At 47.3% G+C, this 25,346-nt stretch overlaps 1 protein-coding gene across 1 annotated transcript in view; it reads right to left on the bottom strand.

Annotated features, from left to right (window-relative positions):
- ADCK1 (aarF domain containing kinase 1) overlaps positions 1-25,346 on the bottom strand; it is a 1,181,187-nt gene that overhangs the window by 184,712 nt on the left and 971,129 nt on the right. Inside the window, exon 9 of the mRNA XM_069637911.1 lies at positions 11,531-11,728. Within this exon, the coding sequence (XP_069494012.1) occupies positions 11,531-11,728 (198 nt within the window). The remainder of the gene's footprint in view (positions 1-11,530; positions 11,729-25,346) is intronic.

Raw genomic sequence — 25,346 nt, forward strand, 5'->3', positions numbered from 1 at the left:
TGTCCCGTGTTCGGGAAAGATATTGTAGCTAGGGACACCTGTACTCCCTCCAAGATCCCTGAAACCACCAGGGCCCTCCTGTCCGTCCGTTTCTACACACGTGGCTCACCCAACCTACTTCTCCTATTGAGGAGGATGCCTAGTCCACCTTTCTTAACAGTGCCAGTTGCCGAAAAGACCTGTCTGATCTGGGACCCTGGAATATGCTGTTCCTTTCCCCCTGACCAGCCTTGTCTCCTGGACCACCAACACATCAAACCCTCTAATACAAATTTTCCTTGAAGTTTCGTTTGCGAGTTCCATCCTTTCACAATTAGGGTTCCCACCTTTAATACATTGTCCTGGCCTCTATTGTCAACCTCCACCATTCAGAGTTCCCTTTTAACCTCCCGGCCCCTCCACTCCTCGCAGATCACTATCACCGAACTGTTCACTATATTCTCGCCCCTACCCTCCAACCCCCTCGCCTCCCACCTCCCTTTCAGGATGCCCACCTTGTGACGGGCCACCAAGGGTTTGCCTCGCCCGCCATCTTACTTAACACCTTACTTCCCCCAAAGTTCCTTCACTCTTTCCTGGCCATATATAGCCCATATGTGTCTCTGGGGGTGATTTCCTACTCTCAGGGGTCACCTGGATTCATCGGTAGAGGGGTGTTAAGCTTTTTGAATTTCCATTTATTGTCACCAGGCATCTTCTTTGCTCTCTGGGGTTCCTCCGGCCTCCGTTGCCCACCACTCCAACCATAGCCTCTTCCGGGCCTTCGTTCGAGTCATCCCCCTTTAGGACTTGCAGGACCTGCTGTGCCTCCTGGCCACTGGTGACCCGATAGTCCACCTCCCCACTTTCGAAAGACAAGGTAAATGGAAAGGACCAGCGGTATCCAATACCCTTTCCCATCAACCATTGTGTAAGGGGAGTGGGGGGGGGGGTCCCTCCGGTGGAACAAGGTAAGACCCAAAAGGTCCTGGAACACCCTAACCATGTCCCTCTCATATTGAAAACTCCCCAATCCCTTTGCCTTCTCCAAAACCTCAACTCTGTATCTTAGAAAGCGCACCACTAATGACCTTGGCTCTCTGCCCCCTCCACCTCCGCCTCTGTGGGCTCTCTCCAGTTGCACTTCTTTTCCACCCTCCAAATCAAAGAGCTGGTTAATCAGTCCTTGAACCTTTCTTCCCACCTCCGCTGCCATCTCTCCCTTTTGCTCTCTGACCCCCAGGAGGCGCAGGTTGTTACATCGCTCCCTGTTTTCAAGATCGTCCAATTTCATCAGGGTTTCCTCTTCCCTTAACTCCAGGTACGTCAGCTGTGCTTCGTATTTCATGTGCAGCAGGTCCATTTGTAAATGATTACTCTCCATCCCCTCCATCTTATCTTCCAGCTTGTCCACTCGGCCCTTCAGATTGCAAATTGATGCCTGTATGTCTGTCCGAATTGCCTTGATTTCTTGGAAAATGTCCTGTAAATCATCCCTAGTCAAAGCTGGAGCTGGAGTGCCTACGCCCGCCGCCATCTTGTTTTTTTGTGCCGGGGGCTTCCCTCTGGTCACTTCCAGAGCTTCTCCTGAAGTGCTGTAGGGACACGATCCCAGTCAGTGCACTCTCTATTAGGCGGAGAGGGCTCTGGGGTTTCTCCATCGTGGCCGTGGGCTGCAGTCCGTTTGGCTCTGCTACCCCCAATGCGGTCCCAAATCATCACCAAGTCACTCTTCAGCTCCTCATCTTCCCGTGGCCTGCTGAGCGCTTGCACCTCCTGCTCAGTTCAGGCCAGGGTCCCCTCTGGATCAGCTCCCCCAGGCCTCCGTGGGGCTCTTGTACCCCCAATCTATGTCCTCCTCATACTCTTCATGTGGGTATCTCAGCCCCTGTGCCCACCTTGCTCTGTCCCCAAAGCCGTGGGGCGACTGCGCAAATCTGTCTCTCTGATGTGAGGGGCCTCGCCTGTATGACGTGGGTGAGCCCTCTGTCCACCCGTCTTATCTGCGCAGGCTCAGGGATCCTCCCGGGCCACCTGGGAGCTGCGCTGGATGCTACGGCCTGTCCCCACTCTCTAAGCACTCGCGGCTCACCAACTCTCTCCACTCCGGCCTGACACTGCTCTGCTGGCCGCACGGCATCCTCTCCTCTGCTTCACCCTTATCTGCTGGTCTGTTCTTTCCTCCCGGGACCGCCACGCCCCGTGCAGCAATGTTGGTCTCTGCTGTCTGGACATGCCTGTCACCGCTCCGGCTACGCCTGGGCCGTGTTGCTTCTCCTGCCACTGCGGGATGCCGCCAGCCACTGCAGACACTCCACCTGATCCGCTGCAGCTCCGGACACCACTACACCCCTCCAGATGTCTCGGCAGGGACCGGGGGAATCTAACTTTCTCTCTGTGTGGACGGCCTGTGGCGGAGCACCGTCCCTACGTGGCCATCTTGGTCCAGACCCCCTTGTGGCCTCCTATCCCTATCTTTTAAGAGGGGATTACTCTGCCTCCAATTAATACTAACAATGGGCTGTCAGCATGTCCGTCAAAATCAAACTCCACAATCCTATGTCACAGCCTACATCTTTCCCTTACACTACACCTCAGGAATAAGTCAACTGAAAATTCCTTCTCCAGGATAATGACTTCCTTCTCCTGGTGGGGAAAGGGGGTGGTATTCCCAGAAATTTTGTTTGGCAAAAAAGGATGCCAGAGGGAATGCCTCCCTTCCCCTGGCTCGTAGCTCCATCAAACCTTTACAAAAATTCCTTCTCCAGGAGAATGACTCCCATCTCCTGATAGGTGGGTGGTATTCCCAAAAATGTTATTGGGCAAAAAGGATGCTAGGGTTACAACAGTCAACTTTAAGAACCAGGAGGAGGACTCCCTTCTCTTGGTATTGGTTCACACACTCCAATCTGGTTCACACAAAAGCCAGGGGTAATGACTCCTTTCCCCTGGTATCTCATGATCAAAACAACTTTCAGTTTCTTCAACTTTCAGAACCAGGAGAATGACTCCCTTCTCCTGACATTGGCAAAGAATGTCCCAAGTCGTTCTCAGGGCCGTAGTGGACTCTTTCCTGCCTCTGCGATGAGGATGTTTCTTCGCATACTTTATATACTTCTGCTGTCAGGGTCCCAGACCCTTCACTGATGGTGAGTGGGCATGTTGCTGCCACAACGAAGAGGAACATCTCCTTTGATGCTCAATATACTTGCATTCAGGCTCCAGACCCTTCTCGGGTGTTCTGTGGGCTTATTGTGCGCACTGCAATGAGGACATTCTCCTCTGATGCTCAAATTGCTTTAATTCAGGTCCCAGACCCTTCTCTGGTGGTCAGTGGGTTTATTGCGACCACTGCAATGAGGACGTTCTCATTTGAAGCTCGATGCACCCTTCCCAGAAGTCTGACGGTTCCAAGTGGGCCGGTGGAGAGCCACTCAAGCCTGCCTCTCTTCCACCCCGTGTCCCCTCCGGGTCTGTTGTTCCTCCTTTACCTTTGTTGGGATTTAGGTATGCACCAGGGCTTCCTGAGACCTGGGCGCGTCTCTCAGACTCTGTGGGCTTCTCTTCTCTGCAGCACTTTGTCAGGTCTGTGCTCTTCTGGACTGCTCAGCTTCCTCTTCCTGCATCGCGTTCCGGTCTGCTCCAGCTACACCCACGGAGAACTCCCTCAGCACCTTGACGGCATCCTCCGCTAGTGGTTCACTACTGTCAGCCGACAGGATTTGAAACTCCTGTTCAAACCTGCTGCCTCTCCTGGCTGGGCTTGACACAGTCTTCGGTCCTTCTTCTCTTCTTTTACATTGTTCCCAGTCCCGCCCTGCAGATTATCAAAGTCCTTTGTTGTTCTTGATGGATTGATCGTCATGCATCCTCAGGGCCACCTCGTTCCAGTACTAGCACAGCAAGTCATTTTTATGTCTCCTGTGCTCTTCTCCATTCTGTTGCTTTCTGTTGTGGTTGTTTCTCCTACACTACAGGAATAACCCTGAGAAGAAGCCCAGGAAGTCCCACTAAAGGGAAGTTACCAGAAGCTGAACATTCTGGCTTTATTTAGCTATTATTTATAGTGGTAGGGACAGTTAGAAGTAGGTTTTGAATAGAGGATATTTTCTTTGGACTTTGACGACCGATGAGCACCCTTAGTCTTGTTTTGGTAGGTAATAGCCACAAAGTGATAGGGAGGGTTAGGACTTTTTCATTATTATTTAATAAAAAGTCTTAAAAATGTCCTTGGTGCGTCAGACTCTTTCTTCTGGTCCACCACAGCACCAAACTACCCAGTCCTTTTCCAAATAGGCTGACAAAACCTTTTGGAAATGTTCTTACAGATTGGGTGTAAAGTTATTAGCAATAGCATACTGAGTAAGACAATGGATCAAGGTTTCACCATGACTGTAGGCCGTTGACTGTCACCCTATTATATTTATGTACATTGTAAGGGTGCAGAAGTAAGGCTCGGATACAAAGGTGACAGTTTTGGTTATAAACTTTTATTAACAAGAAAAAGGGTTGGAAAAACGACCTCTCTGTCCCTAAAGCTAAGAGATGGTTCTCTGCGCCTCAAGGAAATCTAAGGAAAATGTCAGGATGTCAAATAAATAGTCAATTGCTGTTATGTCCAAAAGCCCTCTTCTGACCCTAACACTAATAGCCTAAATCTAATGTGCAAGGATGTTATATTCACAACTAAAGTGATAATGACAGTTCTTTCCAAAAGAAAGGTTCCCAATTTCTCGGGTTGTCGAAAAACAAAACAAGTGTTCCACAGTGTAATATTCCAATGTCCAGGGTTTAGCTCCTTCCTCCTGAATTTTCCAAGCTTTCCCCAAAAATGCACAACAGAAGTTCCCAGCTTTCCGGTGATTACCTCTTCTAGGTTCACAAAGAGCTTATGTCTGCTTTACTCTCCTGCCAAAAATGTATTTCTTTCTGGAATGTTTTTGTTTCTCTCAGGGTTCCAGACCTTCTTACTCTTGGGCTCTGATATGGGTGCGGGTTCTATACTCGCAATAATGTCTCTTGTGTGCTTGGTTTAATCTCCTGCCATGCATACAATTATTTCTCTCCCTTTTACTCTTAGGGTCCCAGGCCCTCTTATCTCATGTTCTGCGGTTGCTCCCCGCTTCCTCCCAGACCTCTAGCCACTCTCGATCTTCCTGCATACCTGTTTGTGGGGTTTGTGTCTTCCGAGCAGCAGTGCTCTGCTGCGAGGCACCGGTAGTGTTCGGGTGCTCTCTTGAGTCGGCAGTGGCTCTGCCAGTTACATCATCTTTTTTGGGCTGTGGTTTTGTGTCCAGTCCCGTTTGGATATCTCTTCACGTAGGTGGTTGCTCCGCCGGTTACTGCTTCATTCTCAGGCTGTGGTTTGGGGCTCCAGCAGCTCCCCAGAGATTGGGATGCACAGAGAATTTTTTGGGCAGCGATCCGCGTAGTATCTTCTTCTGGACTATCTTAATGCCCCCATTGTCATGTTTCATCAACGCAGGCCCAGCTCTATGGGTTGGTCACTATGGCAATGCTGGTGCTGGAGGAACCGCATTTGCCACATCCAACATGGCAGATCGGATCATCAACGCCTGCACACAGGCGTGATGATGTCACGCCCCCGGAAGTCATCCTGTATTGGTACTTCTGTACACAATGCACCACGGCTCATTGCGTTGCAATAGCACCCATATTGCTGTTCGCTCGTTTACCAGTTAAGTTTTATCCTTCCTTGCCTTCTGCTCTTACAGTACATTCTTTTGTTCCTTGTCCGTGTTCACCCTTTGTTCCTCCTGTTTTTTCCTGAATCCTTTCTGCCTTGGAGATCCTGATTCCTGCCACCTACTGCATTGGTTATCCTCTACTTTGGATGTCATGGCCCCTTTTCACATTGGATATAATTGTGCCTTCCTCTTTAGGATATTTCCTATTGGAGAATCTGCTGACTATGCATCCATATCTACGGATTCTCCAGTACTACAGAGCTGCAGGTTTTTTACCCTTTGTTTGGGGTTTTTCCCGCTATATGGCTCCTCATTCCCTGGGTCGATCCAGGTACCCAGTGCCATCTTCTGGGTCACAGTGCTGCCCAGGGGATAGGAAGTCACAGTCAACCTAAGAAGTCATCTTCAGCCAGCAAGGTAAGGGGCGATCTTGACAGATTGCAAAGCCTAGAGGAAAAAGAAAAAATGTAACTACAGGAGATGATGAATACTGTTGAGGGTTTAACCCGCGAAATACAGCAACTTAAAATGGAAAATGCACTATTGCGTCAGGCTCTTATGGGTCGTGAACCAGCACCTGTACCCCTACCAAGTCAGTCCACAGTCGACAAATATCAGGGAGATCCAAAGAAATTGAAGGAGTTGCTGGACGCTTGCTTAGAGGGTTTTTTCATTTTGACAGAATTCATTTCTTTCCCGCCGTTCAAAAGTTGCCTTTTTGATAACACATTTGACCAGCAGTGACCTAGCCTAAGCAACACCCCCAGTTGTAGCAGGAGACCCCTGTGAGATAACTACGCAGGATTTGTCGCAGCCTTCAGGGGTATGTTTGATCGCCTCGAATTGACTAATACCAGTCAAGAGTCGTTTTCGGATTTTGTAAAAGGGACTATGGATACATTGACCTATGTTACCAGGCTCAAACAGATTTCTCAGATCACAAGGTGGCCAGAAGAGGCGTGTTTCACTTTGTTTCGCAGACGACTAAATGAGGAACTGAAAGAAGAAATTGCTTGCATACCACGTCCGCAAACCTTTGATGAACTTGTAAAACTTACACTTCAGATTGACTTCAGGTTGCAGCAACAGAAGTCAGAAAAGAAAAACACTACGGGTACTATGAGAACTCTTTCTTTGTCTGTTCCTAAAGATAATGATACCCCCCAACCCATGCAGATCGGAACTTCAAGAGGTCCTTTAGCCGATGAAGAAAGAACACAGTTATGAGTGAAGGGCTTATGTATGTATTTTGGTTCTGCTGACCATTTACAGCGCATTTGTCCTGTGGCTTCACCAAGGTGTTCGGGACACACCAGCTCCCGACCTTAGTAGGGATGTCGGTTCGGGAGTCTGGTCAAAATCCCTGCTGTAACACAGGAGTGTCTGTTAACAAGTCTTCCACATTACCAATACTGTGGATTGTCATGCTTCTACCTTCTTTGGAAAAAGTTGATACAGTGGCATTAGTAGATTCCGGGACTGCAGTGATCTTTATGGATCAGTCATGGGTCAAGGAGAAAAAGATACCCATTCAGGTCATACCAATAGCCATGCCGGTTGAAGGGGTTGATGGTCAGCCTCTGGAAGGGGATCCCAACACTATACCAATACAATTCATTATTCACAACCATCAAGAAATCAGGACATTTGATATCATACAAACTACTACCTATCCTATCATTCTAGGGAAGCCGTGGTTGGAGGAACACAATCCTTAAATTAATTGAAAGGCACATCCCATTTTCCTGGAATCGGAAAATTGCATCACTACCTGCTTGTCTTCTCTTCCCTCACTTGGGAATTTTTCTGTTCCAACCCCAGAAGGCTCTACATCCTCTTCAATATGCTGTCTCATACCACCTGAATATCAGGAATATGCCTTAGTCTTCAAGAATGACACCATCAAGTCCTTACCACCTAACAGACCTGAGTATTGTGCCATTGACCTATTAACTAATTCTGAAGTCCTCTTCAATCACGTCCATTTATTTTACCTATGGGAGAGGTATTATGGTTGTATCACCAAGAAAATTTGGCCAATGGTCCTAAACCGAATCCTGATCTTTAGCAGGGGCTTCCTTGTTTTTTGTCTAAAAAAAAAGACACCACTGAGTTAAGACCATGTATAGACTATCAGGGCTTTAACAAATCACCAAAAAGGATAAGTATCCTCTTCCCTTGATCCAGGACATATTGGAGGCAGTCAAGACAGCTATGATTCTTACAAAATGGATTTACGGGCGCTTATCACCTCATCAGAATCAAAGAGGGTCACAAGTGGAAAACTGCATTCCGTACTCCTTTTGGTCATTACCAGTATCAAGTTATGCCTTTGGGTTTGGCAAACACACCCTCTTTGGTCCACAGGTTCATTGACCATTTATTTTCTGATTTACTGATCCATTCAGTTATAGTTTACCTGAATGAAATCCTCATTTACTCACAAAAAAAGGAAGACCATCAAGCACATGTTGCTGAAGTCCTCTGACGCCTTCAAAAGAATCATCTAAAAGCTCAACCGGAAAAATGTCTATTCAGTGTACACAAAGTGGCCTACTTCAGATATATATCAGCCGATAAAGGGATACCAATGGATACTAGGCAAGTAAAAGCTATTTTAGATTGGCAGACACCTCGTTCTGTGAAAGACATCCAAAGGTTCCTAGGCCTGGCGAACTTCTATCGGAAATGAATCCCTGACCTTTCCCGGATAGTTCTTCCCATCACATCATTGTTGAAAAAGAACACAACACTTTCTTAGACTAAAGAAGTGAAATACGCCTTTTGCCAGTTAAAACTACTTTTCACCAGACCCATCCTCCTTCAACCAGACCCACAGAAGTCATTCAGAGTTGAAGCTAATGCCTCTCAGGAAATAAGAGCCATTTTGAAACAGATCAAAATGATGATCAGAAGCACCTGATAGCCTACCTTTGCAAGACTCTGTCACCGGCTGAGAAGAATTATTCGGTCCTGGAAAAGGAACTTTTAGCCATGAAATTGGCATGGAAAGAATGGCATCACTTACTTATGGGGGTTTCTTTTCCGACCTTAATACGGACTGATCATCGTAACCTTCAATATCTGTTGGATTTTGAATGCAGGAACAGCCGTCAGTTCCGGAGGGTTCACTTCTTTCATCACTATGATCTTGTTTTCACTCACATTCCTGGATCAGAATACTGTAGCAGATGCCTTACATAGGAGTTTGAAACCTTTTTTTGGACAATACAAACATCAAGCCCAAAATGTTTCCCTCGAGTGCTTATATTGCTGCAGTGGATTCCTTTCTATTGCAAGTTAAGTCTCTTGTTCTCAATACTGTTTCAAATGACTTCAATACCCAACACAGACACACAGACTTTTGCAAAAAGACAGGCCTGCTATTCCATGGCCATCAGGTCTATCTCCCCAACAAAGAGCTACAGAAAAAAGGCCTGAATATCTATCAGAATTCCCTAATTGCAGGACATTGTGGCATAAAGGCAGCTAAAAAACTCATTAAATGCTACTTCTGGTGGCTGGCTCTTGCGATGGATGTTTCTTCTTGTCCAATATGTGCCCAATCAAAGTATTCTTCAGGAAAATCCATTGGAATACTTACATAATCAGAACTACCACCCTTTCCATGGCATCCTATTTCTACTGATTTCATTGTGGACTTAATACCTTCTCATGGAGGCACTGTACTTATGGTAACTGTGGATATTTTCTCCAAGATGGCACCTTTCATTCCATTAAAAAAACTACCTACGTTTTTCGTCTTCATGGAATACCCTCTAACATGATCTCCGATCGAGGTACTGAGTATATCTCAAAATTCTGGAGAGCATTCTGTAAAAATGTAGGTACCAAACGATCACTTTCTTCAGGTTTCCATCCAGAAACCAATAGGTTAACAGAGAGAACAAACCAAACCATTGAATAGTATCTTTGCTGTTTTGCTACTTCTTCCTACAACAACTGTGCCTTGTTGTTACCCATAGCAGAGTTCTCTTAAAATAACACTATACATTCTTCTTTGAACTTGAGTCCATTCTACTCTACTTATGGACACCACCCTCATTGGTTACCCCTTACCGTATACCCATAGTTCCAAAGTGCCTTCAGCCGAAGAGCGAACTCAACACTTACTGGATGCACACAAGTCAGCCTTGGAACATATACAAAAGGCACAGGCCACTATGCAAAGATTTGCTAATCAGACATGAGCCAAAGCCCCTTTGTACAAAAAAGGAGACTAGGCTAGGCTTTCCTCTCGACACCTACCACTCCACCCTGTTTTAAGAACATCTAAGTTCACTCGCAGATTTTATGGGCCATTTAAGATCATCAGAGTTGTTCATCTGGTAGCATTCAAGCTAGCCCTGCCTGTCAGTTGGAATAGAATCCACTCAGTGTTTCATGCATCCTTATTGAAACTATTTGTGGAAGCACCAGATCTCACCTGCACTGTTGGATGACGAATTGGAGTACAAAGTGGATGGGATCTGTGATTCACATTACTTTTGAGGCCGATTACAGTAGTTGATTAGCTGGAAGGCTATCCCGTCAGTGAAAGGACATGGGAACCTGCTTCGAATGTGCATGCCCCTCAACTTCTCAGGAACTTCCATCGTTTATATCCTTGGAAACCTAGTGGCACGCAGCTTGGAAGGAGCATGATGTCATCTTTCACTGCTGCAGGTCCAAGTCTACGAGTAGGTCACTTTGGCAACACTGGAGCCGGAGCAACCGCGTTTGCCACATTCAACATGGCGGATCAGATCATCAAAGTCTGCACGCACGCATGTCGACATCAAACACCCGGAAGTCATCCTGCATCGGTACTTCTGTACACAACGCGGTTGATTGCATTGCGTGATGTGCACTCGTTTACTGGTTAGTAAGCCTTAACCATTTTTCCCTTCTGCCCTCACAATACCTTCTCTTGTTCCTTGTCGTTGTTCACTCTTTGTTCCTGTTTTTTCCTGAATCCTTTCTGCCTTGTAGATCCTGATTCCTGCCACCTATGGCACTGGTTATCCTCTACTTTGGATGTCCTGGCCCCTTTTCACTTGGATATAATTGGTGCCTTCCTGATTAGGATATTTCTCATTGGAGAATCTGCTCACTGTGCATCCATATCTATGGATCCTCCACTACTACACGGCTGCAGGTTTTGTACCCTTTGTTTTGGGGTTTTCTCAGCTATCTGGCTTCTCATTCCCTGGCTAGAGGCAAGTACCCAGTGCCATCTTCTAGGTCATGGTGGCTGCCCAGTGGATATGAAGTCACAGTCAACCTAATAAATCATGTAGAGCCAGCAAGTTAAGGCGTGATCTTGACACCCATTGGTCTCTGTGTCTCCCGGGTTTCCTCCTTGGAGGATGGCTCTCTTCATGTTGGCTTCCCTCTGCTATTTTGAATTGCCTTTGACCAATCAAATGCTGCAAGAGACTAGACTGTTCACTCCGGCTCTCTGGAGTTACCTTCATACTCCTGGTCATCATCTTCGTTACAGTACTTGCATTGGAACATATTGATAGAAAATTGTGTTCTCTTGTTCCTTACTCAGGTCTAACATATTAGGTTGCCTGACTTCACAATAAAAGAAGAGGAAGGGTCTACTAAAGCAGAGTTATACTTCGTTCTCAGCGGATGGTCGTCCCTAATCCCATAAGGGATTTCCTATCCCATGTGATACTCGCCCTGTGTACCACCCCCAGGGGTACTATTTTACAGTGGACGCTACCGCCCCGGCCCCATAAGAAAGGTCTCCCCCTAAGGGAGAAGGGACGACATCCACAGATTCGTGACAACATATAAACACGCCGAGTCACAGAAACATAGGATTGCCTTACCTCGCCCTTACTTATAGGAGCTTGGTCAATGCCCCTGTTGACAGATTCCCAAGACCTGGCAGTTAACATGCAGGCGAAGAGTGGGTACAAGTCCCCGGCTCCCAACTGCTGGCTGTACCTCTTCACCCCCTTCATATCAGCCTTGATCAGTGACTGCCAGAGCCGACAGTAATCCATGCAGAACTTCTCAGTCAAGACCTGTAAGGGTTGAAGGTCAAAGCGTAAGGCAAAAGAAGAGTACAGACAAGACAAGGGGGGAGGCAAGAATTGAGGTAAGGAGTGACAGGCAGAGCAAGTTAAAAAAAACTGACCCAGGGGGAAGGGAGTATGTGTCCTCACACATGGCTGATGCAAGGATTGTGGCATATTGTGAGATAAGAATCAGTCTAAGTTACACAATGGCTAATAAAAGTGGTATTGGAATGAGAAGGGAAAAACATTGATCTAGTAGAAGGTAGGCAATGAGTCAGGCAAGAAAAGGGAAGTTGCAGATTAAAGAATCAGTCAAGGAGCGAAGCAAAAGGTAACCAAAGGAGAGGTATGAAAACATCTCCATAGCTAGTAAGAAGGATGAGCAATTAGGTAGTGAGAAACAAAGTGAGGCAAGGAGACATGACCGAGATAACAATAGATGGAAAGATAAAGTCATGAGCAAAAGAAAAAAACTAGGCATGGAGCAAGGTAAGAGATGGCACAGAAAATCAAGCAGAAATGCCAAGGAAGAGCCGAAGGCAAGAAGCAAAGCAAAAAGAAGAAAGGAGCAAAGCAAAGAGAACACAGGAGAGAGACAAGGAGCAAAGCAGGAACAATGCATTAAAGTATGGAACAGTTCAATGTGAGACATGGAGAGAGGCAAGAAGAGAGGTAAACAATCCACAGGACTACATAATGCCAACAAAACCATAACTGTCCTCCACCATGCACTGCTCAAGAAGCCACAAACTAGATCATACATGACATTATAAATGGCGTAATCAATGCCATTACTGACGACATTGAACATGACTTAATATCTGGCATCAAAGATATCAATCAATACTATCTTTCTTTTTGAATAGCAGGAAAAGGGCTCGTGCAGCAACATGGCCCCACACAGAGCACACATACCTACAGGGCATGAGCAATGCATGTTGAAGCATGTTATAATTAGAAGAGTAAACATAACAGGCACATTTCAGTGGTTTTGGGGGTTTTGCATTGTTACCCCAACATCCCTTCAATTTAGTTTGTTTCTAGGAATCTGTATGTGTTTTTTTTATACAAACATTATTATATTGCTATTGCAGGGAACCCTGCTTGCCCTTAAATATGTATTAGTGATTTTTTTATTATATATTTAACATATATTTATTCAATTCAATTTCTGATTTCGAACGAGAAAGCACATACAGAACAAGTTCAACCAAAGCTATAGTCATCGTCACAGATGGCACAAGAATCACTCCACGTCGTGTAGTAAGTTCAAGGGTTTCTATGATAAAGTTGTGGGGCCTAGGGACGTCCATCACTCTCATTCAGTGTCGAAACTCCACCCTAAGTCAGGTGTCTGTAACCTCTGTTAATGCTACTGAATGTGACCGTCTACTCTCTAAACCTGGCTTGTGCTGGAGGTGATATTCTAAAAGCTATGTAAACTCACTCATACTTCTTTGCTGTCCCTACTCTATCCATTTAGTAGAGATTTTGATAGTACATCACAGATACCCTGACCCCAGCTTGAAACTATGTGCACACTTTACCCTTCCATTGCTACTCTTTCCTTGTGTGCCTGCCTCCTTTCTCCTCCCACTAATATTCTGTCCCATTGATACTGCTCCTCCTTGTTTCTTTCTACCTCCTCTACTCTACTACCACCACCACGCTACAATGCCTTCCTTTACAAACATACTCTTCACTACTGCATAATACAACTCCTCCCGCCTCCTCACTTCTCCTCCCCCTCTCTACATCACTAATAATCACACTCCATACCACTACCGATCCCCCTCAACACCACTACTACCCCCTCCTCCACACTACTACTCCCTCATCCGCACCACTACTCCACCCTCCTCGACACTACTACTCCTCCCTCATCCACACTACTTCTCCTTACGCCACACTACTACTGCTCCTTCCCCACACTACTACTCCTACATCTCCCGCACGACCTGCTACTTAGACACCACCCTTTCACTTAGTATTCATTCTCTTCTTAATCCCTCCCTAAACTACCTTTTCGAAACACTTGCCACACAAACAAACACACTCACATTGCAGTGCCACTTTCACTTCTTAGGCCATAACTCACCTGCTCCACAATTCACCACCACCATCTGAAGCTCCTTCCTCCCTCTTGCTGGTCTCAAGGTCGTCCTCCACCTCCAATGCTCACCTCAACTAATAACCCCCACTGCCTCCTTCCCGTTCCTGGTACTTTTATGCTGCCCATGTCCAGGATTTTGTCCCTTTCCCTAATTTTATTCTGTGTGTGTGGTGTGTGTGGTGTGTGGTGTGTGGTGTGTGTGTATGTATGTGGGTCTAAAGTGCAATGTCTTTAATAGGGGACAAAGACCTGCCCACTTTCTTCAAACGGGTTTGACGTGTAACATTGATGACAGCTCAGAAATATAAGAGTTCCTGTCTATATTTCGGGCTTAGGTTTCACCCAGTAAGTTCTTGGGGAGAAGGTTGAGTATGGTTCACCTTTAGAACCCTGGCGGTCAAGAGGGTCTTGTGAAGGCATCATGAAGTAAGACACAGACAACAGACTTAAAACCAAAACAAAAGATGTTTATTAACTTGAATGTCAGGATGGTAGAAGGTTTAACTTGCCCTATGCTAGGGTGGAATTTACTACCTGAACGAAACTAAGGAAAGCATGAATCAAAGAGTTCAACTTAAAGGTCTGTCTGTGTCCAACACCTATTCTTGCCCTCACATCTAAAGCTAACCAGTGTGTAGCGATGTTACTAACAAAATAAACAGTGTTCAACATAAAGTTCTGAGCTTCTTCCAGCTCTCAGCTTTCTTTCAGCTCCCTGTCCCGAAGTGCAGGAAAGTTCCAGAAAAAAGTCTCAAGATTACCTCTCTCACGTTCAAGGTAACACAGTTCCAAATAGTTCTCGGGGTTCCCTTCCGAAGCGCCAAGCAGCACAGTTCACAAAGCAAAGCAGTTCCAAATAGTTCTCGGGGTTCCCTTCCGAAGCGCCAAGCAGCTCAGTTCACAAAGCAAAAGGGGTCTTGAGGCTCTGTCCTCAAGACAACAGGTGTAGTTCATCAAGTCTCAGGGTTCCCTTCCACCAAGTTTAATTTCAGTCTGTTCAAAAGTATAACTTTATTCGAGGTAAACCTGACCCCATTCTAGTTGGCTTCACCAGTTCCCTCACAAGGCTTATTCTTGACTTGTTTCACAATGTCTTTGATTTCTCCTCATTCAGGGCTCACTGGTCTAGGCGCAGTTATCAGACCACACGGTCCAAACATCAAAGGTTACGCAACCAGGGTCTCTTGATTCTCAGGTCACACAGGTTCTTCAGCTGCTACCCCTGTGTACCAAGTCACTTTCTTTTTTAATTCCACTGTGTTGGCCTCTTGGCTTTATGTGCAAGTGTACACTTCTACGGCTTCTCATCAACCTCTTGATTCTGCCATCATGTGTCGCACACCTCTTGCGAGCCTGTGCCCTTGCCGCATTGCATTCACTCATAAAAGTTCACCTTTGTGCAGATTTATTCATATGCCATCTTCTGTGGCACTCCTTCACACGTATACCCTTTTCTGTAGTCTATTTTCACATGGGCACTTTGGTTGTCCTTCAAGATTTGCTTTGCCCATAAAGTTTTTAGTATATTCAGCATTCAATATATTTTACTTAGAGGTTTCATTTAGTTTGGTACTCAATATACTTCTGTTATGTTTAAATTCACCTTTTCGCTCCGTTCAGTGTTTAAACTGCAGTCATTAGGCTTAATTTTTAAGTTTCCATTCCGCTCGAAAATAACAATGCATTAGCTGTGCTTAACTTTAAGTTTTCATGCAGTTTGCTATTCATGGTCCATTCATTATATGCAGTTTTCAGTTTCTGTTTGGTTCGGTATTCAATAAGCATTTGTTGAACTTGTTTTCACAGACTGTTACTTATTCCCGGTCTATTAGGGTCTCCCTGACACTCTCCGGCTGATTGCAGCTCCCTCCGACAGCCCTTGCAGCTTCCTCTCTGCTCGCAAGGCCTTCTGATGGGACACCTGCCAGTAATTGGAGAGGCTGCTCTCCGGACAGTGACAGCGTCCTCTCTCTCCTGGATTCACCTGCAACTCCTGCTGCTTGCGCTCTGTGTTGCAGGCTCCCACACATGTGGCCATGTACGGCCCACTTGTCTTGGGCCTCACAAGTTCCCTGGGGTCTCTGCCGGCGATCTGGCTCCTGCTCCAGTCCCACCACGACTGCCTCCACACACAAAAAAGTGGTCCTCTGCTAGCCTCTCCCACGCAGTCTCCCGTTGCTCTCCTCTCTTGTTCTCTGACCCTCATTTTATACAACTTCAACCAGTTTACAGGTTGCAGCTGTGTGTCCTTACTTAGGTTTGTGTGACCAAGATTAAAGGGACATACCTGACTCTCTGCAGGCATCTTCTTTGTCCCAATACCAGACTGGTAAAATGAAGGTATAGTGGGGTCGGACTGGGTCTCGATCTCTCCCTGGTAGGCCTCATACCCCCGGCTGAGAGGGGCTCCATTCCCTCTTGTCAAGGCAGGTGACTGGCCTCATCACATCATATATAAATCAAATACATTTTTAATAAGTGATAACTAGCAAACAATAAATAAAAACAAACTCCTATATGAATACTAGATTATTACTATGCGTCATTCTCCCCTGAAATAAGGGTGAAGAATCATACGGTCTCTCACTGAAACCCCGCCTAAAGTCTCCTCCCAGGTGGCCAGAAAAAGGCAGACGTTTCCTGATCCTGACCTTGTGGGCTTTGTACTGCGGGAGGATCACCTGGGAGGAGACATGGTCCAGGGTGGTGAGGAGAACCTGTGGTATGAGACGCAAAATGTATCCTCCGACAGGGAGTACCTTTTGGGGTTGCCAAAAAAGGTTTTTAAAATTGTTTTATTCTGCATTAGTAAGGCACTTATATATCAAGTAAATTGTGTTTCAAAGCACCCAAAGGGCAACAGGGAGGGAACATGGGAGAGAAAGGCTAATATAACAATGATAGAGGGAGGCGGTCCTACTAGGCCTTGTGAGCATTCAGAACGTGCAAGTGCAGAGAGAGAGGGGGGTGGTAAGTGCTAGGAGTAACAAGGAGATAAGTGCTAGGGAGGAAGTTGCAGGCTGCTAAGTGACTGGCAGAGATCATTTGATGAGTGGTTGACTGCCAATAAATAAGTGAAGGCCTGTGATAGCATAGGCCAGTGGGAGCCTAAGCCAAGTGCTAGGGGTGGACAGAGGCTGAAAGCAATTGGGGGTGAGAGGCCAGGACCCAGGTGGATACATAATGTCCCTGCTCACCAATCTCAGCGACTGTGGGATTTAGCAAAGGAGGGGGAGGAGGTGAAAAGGAAAGTATTGAGGAGCTTCCATAATTTGAGGAGATACGGCTCAAGATGAAGAGGAAGGGGGAGGTTTTTCCATACAAGGGAGCCAGCTAAGGAAAGAGATCGTCCACCAACCCGCTGTTTAGCAAATCGCTTTACACGCAGAGAGTTGGTGCCGGAGGAACATAAAGATCTGGAGGGGGTGTATTAAGTGAGAGCCAGTTGTAGATAGTGTGGTCCCCGGCCCAGACAGCCTTATGGGTGATGCAGAGGGTTTTGAATTTAATCCTTGCTGCAACCGGGAGCCAGTGGAGGGTTTTTAGGGCTGGAGAGATGCGGTCCTTGGGCTTGAGTCCAGGGATATATCTTGCAGCCCTATACTGGATTAGCTGGAGGGGACATAGGGAAGAAGAGGGTAGATTAAGGAAGAGGCTAGTGCAGTAGTCAAGCCTAGAGGGTACCAGCACTCTAGAGACATTGAGCTTCTGTGGAAAAGTGAGGAAAGGAAGGATTCCTTTGAGGAGGTGGAGTTGAAAATGGGCCTTCTTGGCAAGGTCCTGAATGTGAGGGAGGAAGGAAAGAGAGGAGTCAAAGATGACTCCAAGGGTTTTGGCTTCAGACGAAGGAGAAGGGGGAGAATCCATAGAGGGTGGCCAGAGGGAGGGAAAGAAAGAGGGGGCAGGAGTCCCAATGCGAAGTATTTCAGTCTTGCTGGCATTGAGACAGAGATCACTGGAGGCATACCAGGACTGGATGGCAGATAGGCAGTCAGGAATGATGGAGGGAGTAAGGAGAGGATCAGAGGGAAGTTGGAAGAAGAGTTGTGTGTCATCTGCATAAAACTGGAAGTGAGGGGAGTAGGTAGAAAATTAGGTGTACAAGTAGAGCAAGATAGGTGTTAAAGAGCCTGGCAGAAAGGTTGGAGCCCTGAGGGACGCCACAGGTGGAGATAAAGGTGGGAGAGGAGAAATATTACAGGATAACCTGGGAGGGATGGTCAGTGAGGAAGGTCATCAGCCAGTCCAGTGCCCGCTCCGAGATACCTAGGGTATTGTGGAGCTGTTTTATGAGGATGGAGTGGTTAACAGTGTCAAATGCAGAGGAGAGATCAAGTAGAATGAGAACGGCAGGAGTGTTAGAATCAAAAGATGTGAGCAGTTCTTCAAAGGTGTTCAGATGAGCAGTTTCCATGCCTCTCGATGCTCCGTTTCCAGATTGATGGTTGTGTAGGCAAGCTGTATGCTGGGTCAGTTGAGGGAAGACAAGCTTCTCCATGAGTTTCCCAAGAATGGGGGTGATAGAGATGGGGTGGTAGTAAGCCAGACAGGACGGGTCTGCAGAAAGTTCTTTCAGGAGGGGGCACACAAGAGAGTGATTGAGGGAGGAAGGTTTAAGACCTGGTAGCAAAAGAGTGATTGCAGAAGTCAGCAAGTGCAGGGGCAAGAGAGCAAATGTTGTCCTTAATAGTTCTGGAAGAACAGGAGGATACCTGTTTGGAGGAGACCTTAATAGACAGGACGACTCTAGTGACTTCATCAGGTGTGATAGGAGAGAAGGAGGAGAGAAAGGAAGGGGGAGACGGGGAGCCATAGGTGGCACGAAGGTCAGGGAAGGAGAAGCAAGGCTGCTCGGGATGTCCTCAGTTTCTTGCAGTGACGTGTGTGGCCAATGCATTGCAGAGGGCATGGGAGGGAAGAGGAGAGGCGGAGACGGTAGAAGGGTTGGCTAGTTTCTTGCAGATTTTAAAGTGTTCAGCTGTGTTGTTGGAGGCACCAGAGATGCAAACTTGGATGTGGGCCCTTTTCATGGAGCAAATTCAGTATTGCCTCTGGAGCAGGCAACAGGCCAGTTTGCCAGAGGGTTAGCCTGAGGTCTGCCACTTCCGTTCCACAGCTCTGCACTTGTGTTTCAGGGCTGCAATTTCAGAGTTATACCAGCTGTTACGCTTGGAGGCATGTTTCAGGCGGATCCTCATGACTGTGGCAAGAATGTCAAGGGTGTTATTGATTGCAAGATGGAGGTTGCTGGGAGCAAAGTCAGTGGTAAAGTCTGCAGTGAGGGGGCCTGAGGGGGCCGGGGGGGATGAAGGTAGATGCAAAGTCAGCAGCTGACACTCGTTTCATCAGATGGATGTTCATGAACGAGATTGGCTGGGCTGGGGGAGGTGCAGTCAGAGGAAATGGAGGGCCCAGGTGAGAGGAATGGTCTGACCAGGAGAGAGGGGTGGTGAGTGGGGAGGAGAGCAAGAGATCAGTGTGAATGATGGCATCGAGAGTGCATCCACATAAGTGGGTAGGACCAGAGGGTAGAAACGAGAGACAGAGAGAGGTGCAGAGGTCACGGAAGACAGTGGATGCCGTGATTGAGGAGTCAAAGTGGAAAAGGAGTTTAGAAGTGGATGAGAGGAGAGAGGAGTAGAAATCAGCCCATTCACCGAGAAACAGGGTGGTAGAGCCAGGTGGCCTGTAGATAGTGGCAATGGTCAGGAAGGAAGTAGGAGAGATGACCAGTTTGCAAACCAGGCTCTCAAAGGAAGAGTAAGTCTGGGTGGGTATGAGGGGAAAAAGGCACCCACTCAGGAAGGATCAGGGGAACCCCAGCGCCAGCACAGTTAGGGTGAGGCTTAGAGATGATCTTGAAGCCATCAGGAAGAAGCAAGTCAAAAGCAGTGACTGAGCTGGCATTGAACCACGTCTCGGTAAGAGCAAGTATATCGAGGTCAAGGTCTTTAAGGAGGAGACCGATGTTGGCAGAGTGCTTTATAGCAGAGTGAGCATTAAGCGTGGCTAGATGCAAGAGGTCAGTGCCTTTAAAGGTTTTCTGAGGAGGGGTACAGAGGTGTGGTACACCAGTTGGAGGGTGGAGCGAAGGAGTAGGGGGTGAGGGAAGGAAGTTGACAAGGGACAGCAATCGCCCATCATCAAAGAGGAAGAGCTTAGGTTGAAGACCCTGAACCAAGATAGTGCCACCGTGATAGACATTAATGATACACATGGATGATGAGAAGCCTGCCAAGAGTACTTCCAATCTAGTGCCACCTTTTCCACCTTTAATGGGTGAAGATGTGAGAGGAGAGACCATAGACCTAAGATGAAGAGTCTATAGATCTGGAGAGGGGACAGAAAAGAGGCTATCAGTGAAAATCTGTCTGGAAGTTGTGCGGGCATAGGTGTCTGAGATAGGTAGGTGTTAGTGGTCAGGATGTCTTTTTTAAACTTTTTTCTTCCATACTTCATGCGAGGGGGAGGATAGGTGATAGTATAGCAGTTAGAAAAGATAGGGGAGACAGTGAGTGCCATAGGGGCAGCAGAGTAAAGGAGGATAGAGGAGGACCTGCACAGAGCATTACGAGCACAACTCACCAGGCGGTGTAGTAGCCAATGGAAGCAAGAAAACAGATGCAATGGGAACACTTTAGTACCAACAATGGTGTACAGAGATGTAATGAAACACACCAGGATTCCAGTTTGCACAATGGCACAGAAAGCAATGCAGAATGGCGTGCAGGGACCTTAAAAACACACCAGGATTCGAATGTGCACAAGGGCACAGAAAGCAATGCAAAATGGGGTGCAGATGTGTTAAAATCACACCAGAATCCTAATTTGCACAAGGGCACAGACAGCAATGCAAAATGGGGTGCAGAGGTATTAAAAATACACCAGGATTTGAATTTGCACAAGCGCACAGAAATGCATTAAGGAAGGATCAGGTAAGACAAGGAAGTAAAATGGCATAGGCATACCTTGGTTCAATGGCTATTTTGGTTAGTGGGGGGAAAAAGCGATAACAGTGTCCAGTCATGACTCACATGTAATCTTGAGGTGTGCACACAGATCCAGTGTCCCAAATTCGCGGGGTAATAGGCTGCTTGCCTGGTGGCTGTTTCGTGAGGTGCTGCAGGGGTGAAGGGGGGAGGGGTGTTGGCCCACCGAGCCCTCGAAGACCAGGTCAGGCACAGGCAGGGGCTTTCCTTGCGGGGCCTTGATTGAAGGGGCTGGCTTCTGCCTGCCGGCACCAAGGTTTGGCTCTTCAAAGAAAGGTCTGCCCAATCACAAAGGGGCAGCTGAGTAGACTGTGGGTGGCTTCTCTACACGAGGATGCATCAGCAATTTTGGAGTGTAGATTTGCAGTGCATATTTAAATAGCCAAGTGGCCTCCAATAAGGATGTGCAACTGTCACCGGGTTCGGTGATATCTTCGTCCAAAAGTGTAGTTTCTGAAATCTCCCCCTCCCCCGACTCCTCACCTTCTTCTTCCTTCCAAGAATCCTTCTTTTCTTTTCTTCGGGCTGACACCTTTTTTTTTATGAAGATAGGGACGACCCCGGAAGGAAGCCACTGTGCCCCCCCCAAGAGGGGAGACCAGGGGGCCCCACACCCGGGATCGACCAAGAGGGGAAAAAGCCCTTAGGCACAAAAAACCCCTGTATTATAGTTGGGTGTCTTGTAGGTGTGGAACCAGGAATACTTGAAAGGTAAGAGCTGGTGGAAAGTGTCTGGAGGCAACACGAGAAGTGAATACACCAGAACTCAGGCAGTCCAGTAAGCGGTCCGAGGATCTGGTACACAGGCTAGGAGTGGAAGTGACTAATACAGCAAGCAAAGGCAGTCCAGGGGAACAGGCCGGAGTCTGGTACACAGGAGGTCACAGCAAGCAATACTGAAGGTAGGCGAGGAAGAGCAGAAGGAGCTGAACAGACAAGAGGAGAAAAAGACGGTAAGTGAAGATGGGAAGGAGGGAGGGTAAGCAAGTTGGAAGGAGGGCAAGGGAGACGGGTGAAAGAAAGTAAAACCAAGGGAGAGAAAGAAAGGATGATAGGACTAGCGGAACGAAGAACAGAAGGGACCGGACAGGGTACGAGGACCCGACCAGCAGACAAGCGAGAGACTCGGAAGAAAGTCACAGGCAGCAAGCAACTCAGCCAACGGACGAAACCGGAAGCGTTGCGACGCATCCGTGAACCGGAAGTGGCCGGTTAAAACACCGGCCTGCGAGCGCCCAACCAATAAGAATGAGGGGAAGGGAAACCAGGAAACAGGGGGCGTGGCCGAAGCGAACGGAGCTAAATTCCGCGTCGCCAGCGGCTCCATAGACGCCAGGAGCTCGGCGGTATGACAGTATGCCCCCTCCTATAAGCTCCTCCCCCTGGTTTCCCTGGATGAAAGAAATGTTAATTGCGAAGTAGGACAGGTGCATTAATGTGTGTGATGGGTTCCCAAGAGTTCTCTGAGGAAGGGTAGCCCTTCCACTTAACCAAATATTCCAGCCTGCCCTTATGATACCTGGAGTCACAGAGTTGGGCGACCTCATATTCAGCTCGAGTGGAATCCCGAGGAATCGGGGCCTGTCTAATCTGTCGTGCCCATGTGTCAGCATGAAATGACTTGAGTTGGGAAGCATGGGAAACAGGGTGGACCCTCTTTAGGTTGTTGGGTAGCTTTAAGCGAAAAGGCACAGGATTGATTTTCTGTATGATCTCATATGGCCCTAGATACTTGGGAGATAACTTGGAGGGATGTACCCAACGAGGTAAATATCTAGTGGAGAGCATGACTTGGGTACCCACATCCCATCCTGGTACAGGTCTACGATGTTTGTTGGCTTGAATGCAATACCGGGCTTGGGCTGACTTAAGGCCTTCCTCTACCTTCTTGTGTGTCTCTCTAAGGAGGGAGAGGGAAGAATCTACTGATGGTATGTTAGTAGAGAGGCCAGAGACAGGAAGAATGGAGCGAGGGTGCAAACCATATGTACCAAAAAAAGGACTGAACCCCAGAGCGGCATGTGTGGAGTTATTGTAAGAGAATTCAGCTAGAGGGAGTAGTGTGCACCAGTTGTCTTGTTGGGAGTTGATAAAGCACCTTAAGTACTGTTCCAGGGTTCCGTTCAAGCGTTCAGTTTGCCCATTGGATTGTGGATGGAATCCAGAGGTGAGAGCTCTTTCGATACCTAGTCTGATACACAGGGATTTCCAGAACCGGGAGGTGTACTGACTACCCTGGTCCGAAATTATCTTGTTAGGTAGACCGTGTAACCGGAATATGTCTTGGAGAAACACTTCCGCCATCTTGGCTGCAGTAGGAACGCCATGCAATGGGGAGAAGTGAGGCAATTTGGTAAATGAATCCACTACCACCATGACACAGGTGCATCCTTCAGACGGTGGTAAATCTACTATGAAATCAGTAGAAATCGTGCTCCAGGGACCCTTGGGTACAGCATTTGGTTCCAGTAGACCAATTGGTCGTTTACGGGATGACTTACTCCTCAGACAGATGATACATGACTGAACGTACTGCTCTACATCCCTTCTCATTGTAGGCCAGTAGAAATGTCTTTGAAGATAGTCGTGAGTTCCAGCCACTCCCCTGTGTCGTCCTAGTTTGGAATCATGACACCAGACAAGTGCGGTCTTACGAAAAGCCGGAGTGGGTAGATAAAGTTTTCCTCCTACAAGGTAAAGGCCGTTCCTGATTTCATAGGTCAGATCTTTAGAGTGTCTTTCAACTTCAAAACGACCTCCTGAATCCTCCTGTACCTGCTGAAGGAATTTAGAAACAATTCCAATAGTCCTGGACTGAGGAAACATCCGTTCAAGATGCGTCTCCGACTCTGGCAGGTAATCACTCCGGCGGGAAAGAGAGTCGGCTACAACATTCGTTTTGCCAGGGATGTAGGTTATGTGGAATTCGAATTGGGCGAAGAAGTGAGCCCATCGGGCCTGTCGAGTATTGTAGCACTCAAACTGTTTGAGAACCTGTAAGTTCTTATGATCGGTCCTTATGGTGAACGGAAACCTTCCTCCTTGAAGCAGATGGCGCCATTCTACACAGGCCGCTTTCATGGCTAGAAGCTCTCGCTCAATGACCGAGTAGTTCCTTTGACTGGAGTTTAGGGTCTTCGAGAAATAAGCCACCGGATGTTCTGTACCCTGGATCTCTTGAAGAAGCACCGCCCCTATTGCGGCTGAAGAAGCGTCCGTCTCTAGAACGAAGGGTAGATGTTGGTTTGGTTGTTGTAAAATGGGTGCTGAACAGAAGGCTTCCTTAAGATTTCCAAAGCTGTCTTCCGCCTCCGCTGTCCATTTGAATGGAGTTGCAGACTTCTTTAAGAGCGAGGTGATGGGTAATATCTTTTGAGAGAAATTAGGGATGAATCTCCGGTAGAAGTTTGCTAACCCCAGGAACTTGTGTATCTCTTTGACTGAGGTGGGTGAGGGCCATTCAATGATGGGTGACACCTTGTTAGGATCCATGGAGATACCGTGGTCTGACAGAATGTATCCTAAATAAGGAATGGAGGAGGCTGAAAACACACATTTGGCGAGCTTAACAGACAACTGATTTCTCTGGAGCCTTCTGAATACTTCCCTGACATGTTCCACATGGTCTTCAGGTGTGCGAGAGTATATCAGAATGTCATCTAAATAAACCAATGTAGTTTGGCACAGGAGATCGGAGAATAGTCTGTCCATAAATCGTTGGAATACCGACGGGCGTTTACCAACCCGAATGGCATTACCTGGTATTCAAAAAGTCTGAAAGGAGTCCGGAATACTGTCTTCCATTCGTCTCCTTTCTGCACCCAGAGTAGGTGATAAGCATTCCTCAGGTCGAGTTTGGTAAAGATGGTAGCACCCTGTACAGCTTGTAGGATATCGGTTATCAATGGCATAGGATACCGGTCTTTTATGGTAACCTTGTTTAGACCGCGATAATCTATACACGGCCTCAACTCCTTTGAGTCCTTTTTTGAGATGAACAGGGATGCCCCTGCAGGGGACTTGGAAGGCCTTATGAGCCCGTTCTCCATGTTGCTGTCCAGGTACGTTCGGAGGTATTGTTTTTCTTCTAATGACAGTGGAAACATCCTACCGAAGGGTACCAATGCACCTGGGGTGAGATCAATGCAACAGTCTTCAGGCCGGTGTGGAGGGAGCTCGACGGGTATCTTTTCAGTTGCCACTTCATTGAACTCCTTCAGGTAGTGTGGGAGACAGTGCACCGTTCTGACTTCGCAGCTATTTTTGGTCTTGACGGTCTCGAATCTTGGTTCTGGCAAGCATTCCGATTTGCATAGTGAGGACTGAAAACTAAGTAAGTTTTTAGACCAGTCAATACTAGGGTTGTGTCTGCGTAGCCAACAGATACCCAGGATAAGAGGGAAGTGAGCAGCCCTGATGATATCGAATGTGATACTTTCGGTGTGTTGTTGGATGGACAAAGTAAGTGCTTCAGTGGTGTGAGTGATCAAACCCGAGCTCAAAGGTTCGCCATCAACACCTT

The sequence above is a fragment of the Ambystoma mexicanum genome, chromosome 14 (genome assembly GCF_040938575.1).
Source record: "Ambystoma mexicanum isolate Mex_15411 chromosome 14, UKY_AmexF1_1, whole genome shotgun sequence".
NCBI lineage: Eukaryota > Metazoa > Chordata > Amphibia > Caudata > Ambystomatidae > Ambystoma > Ambystoma mexicanum.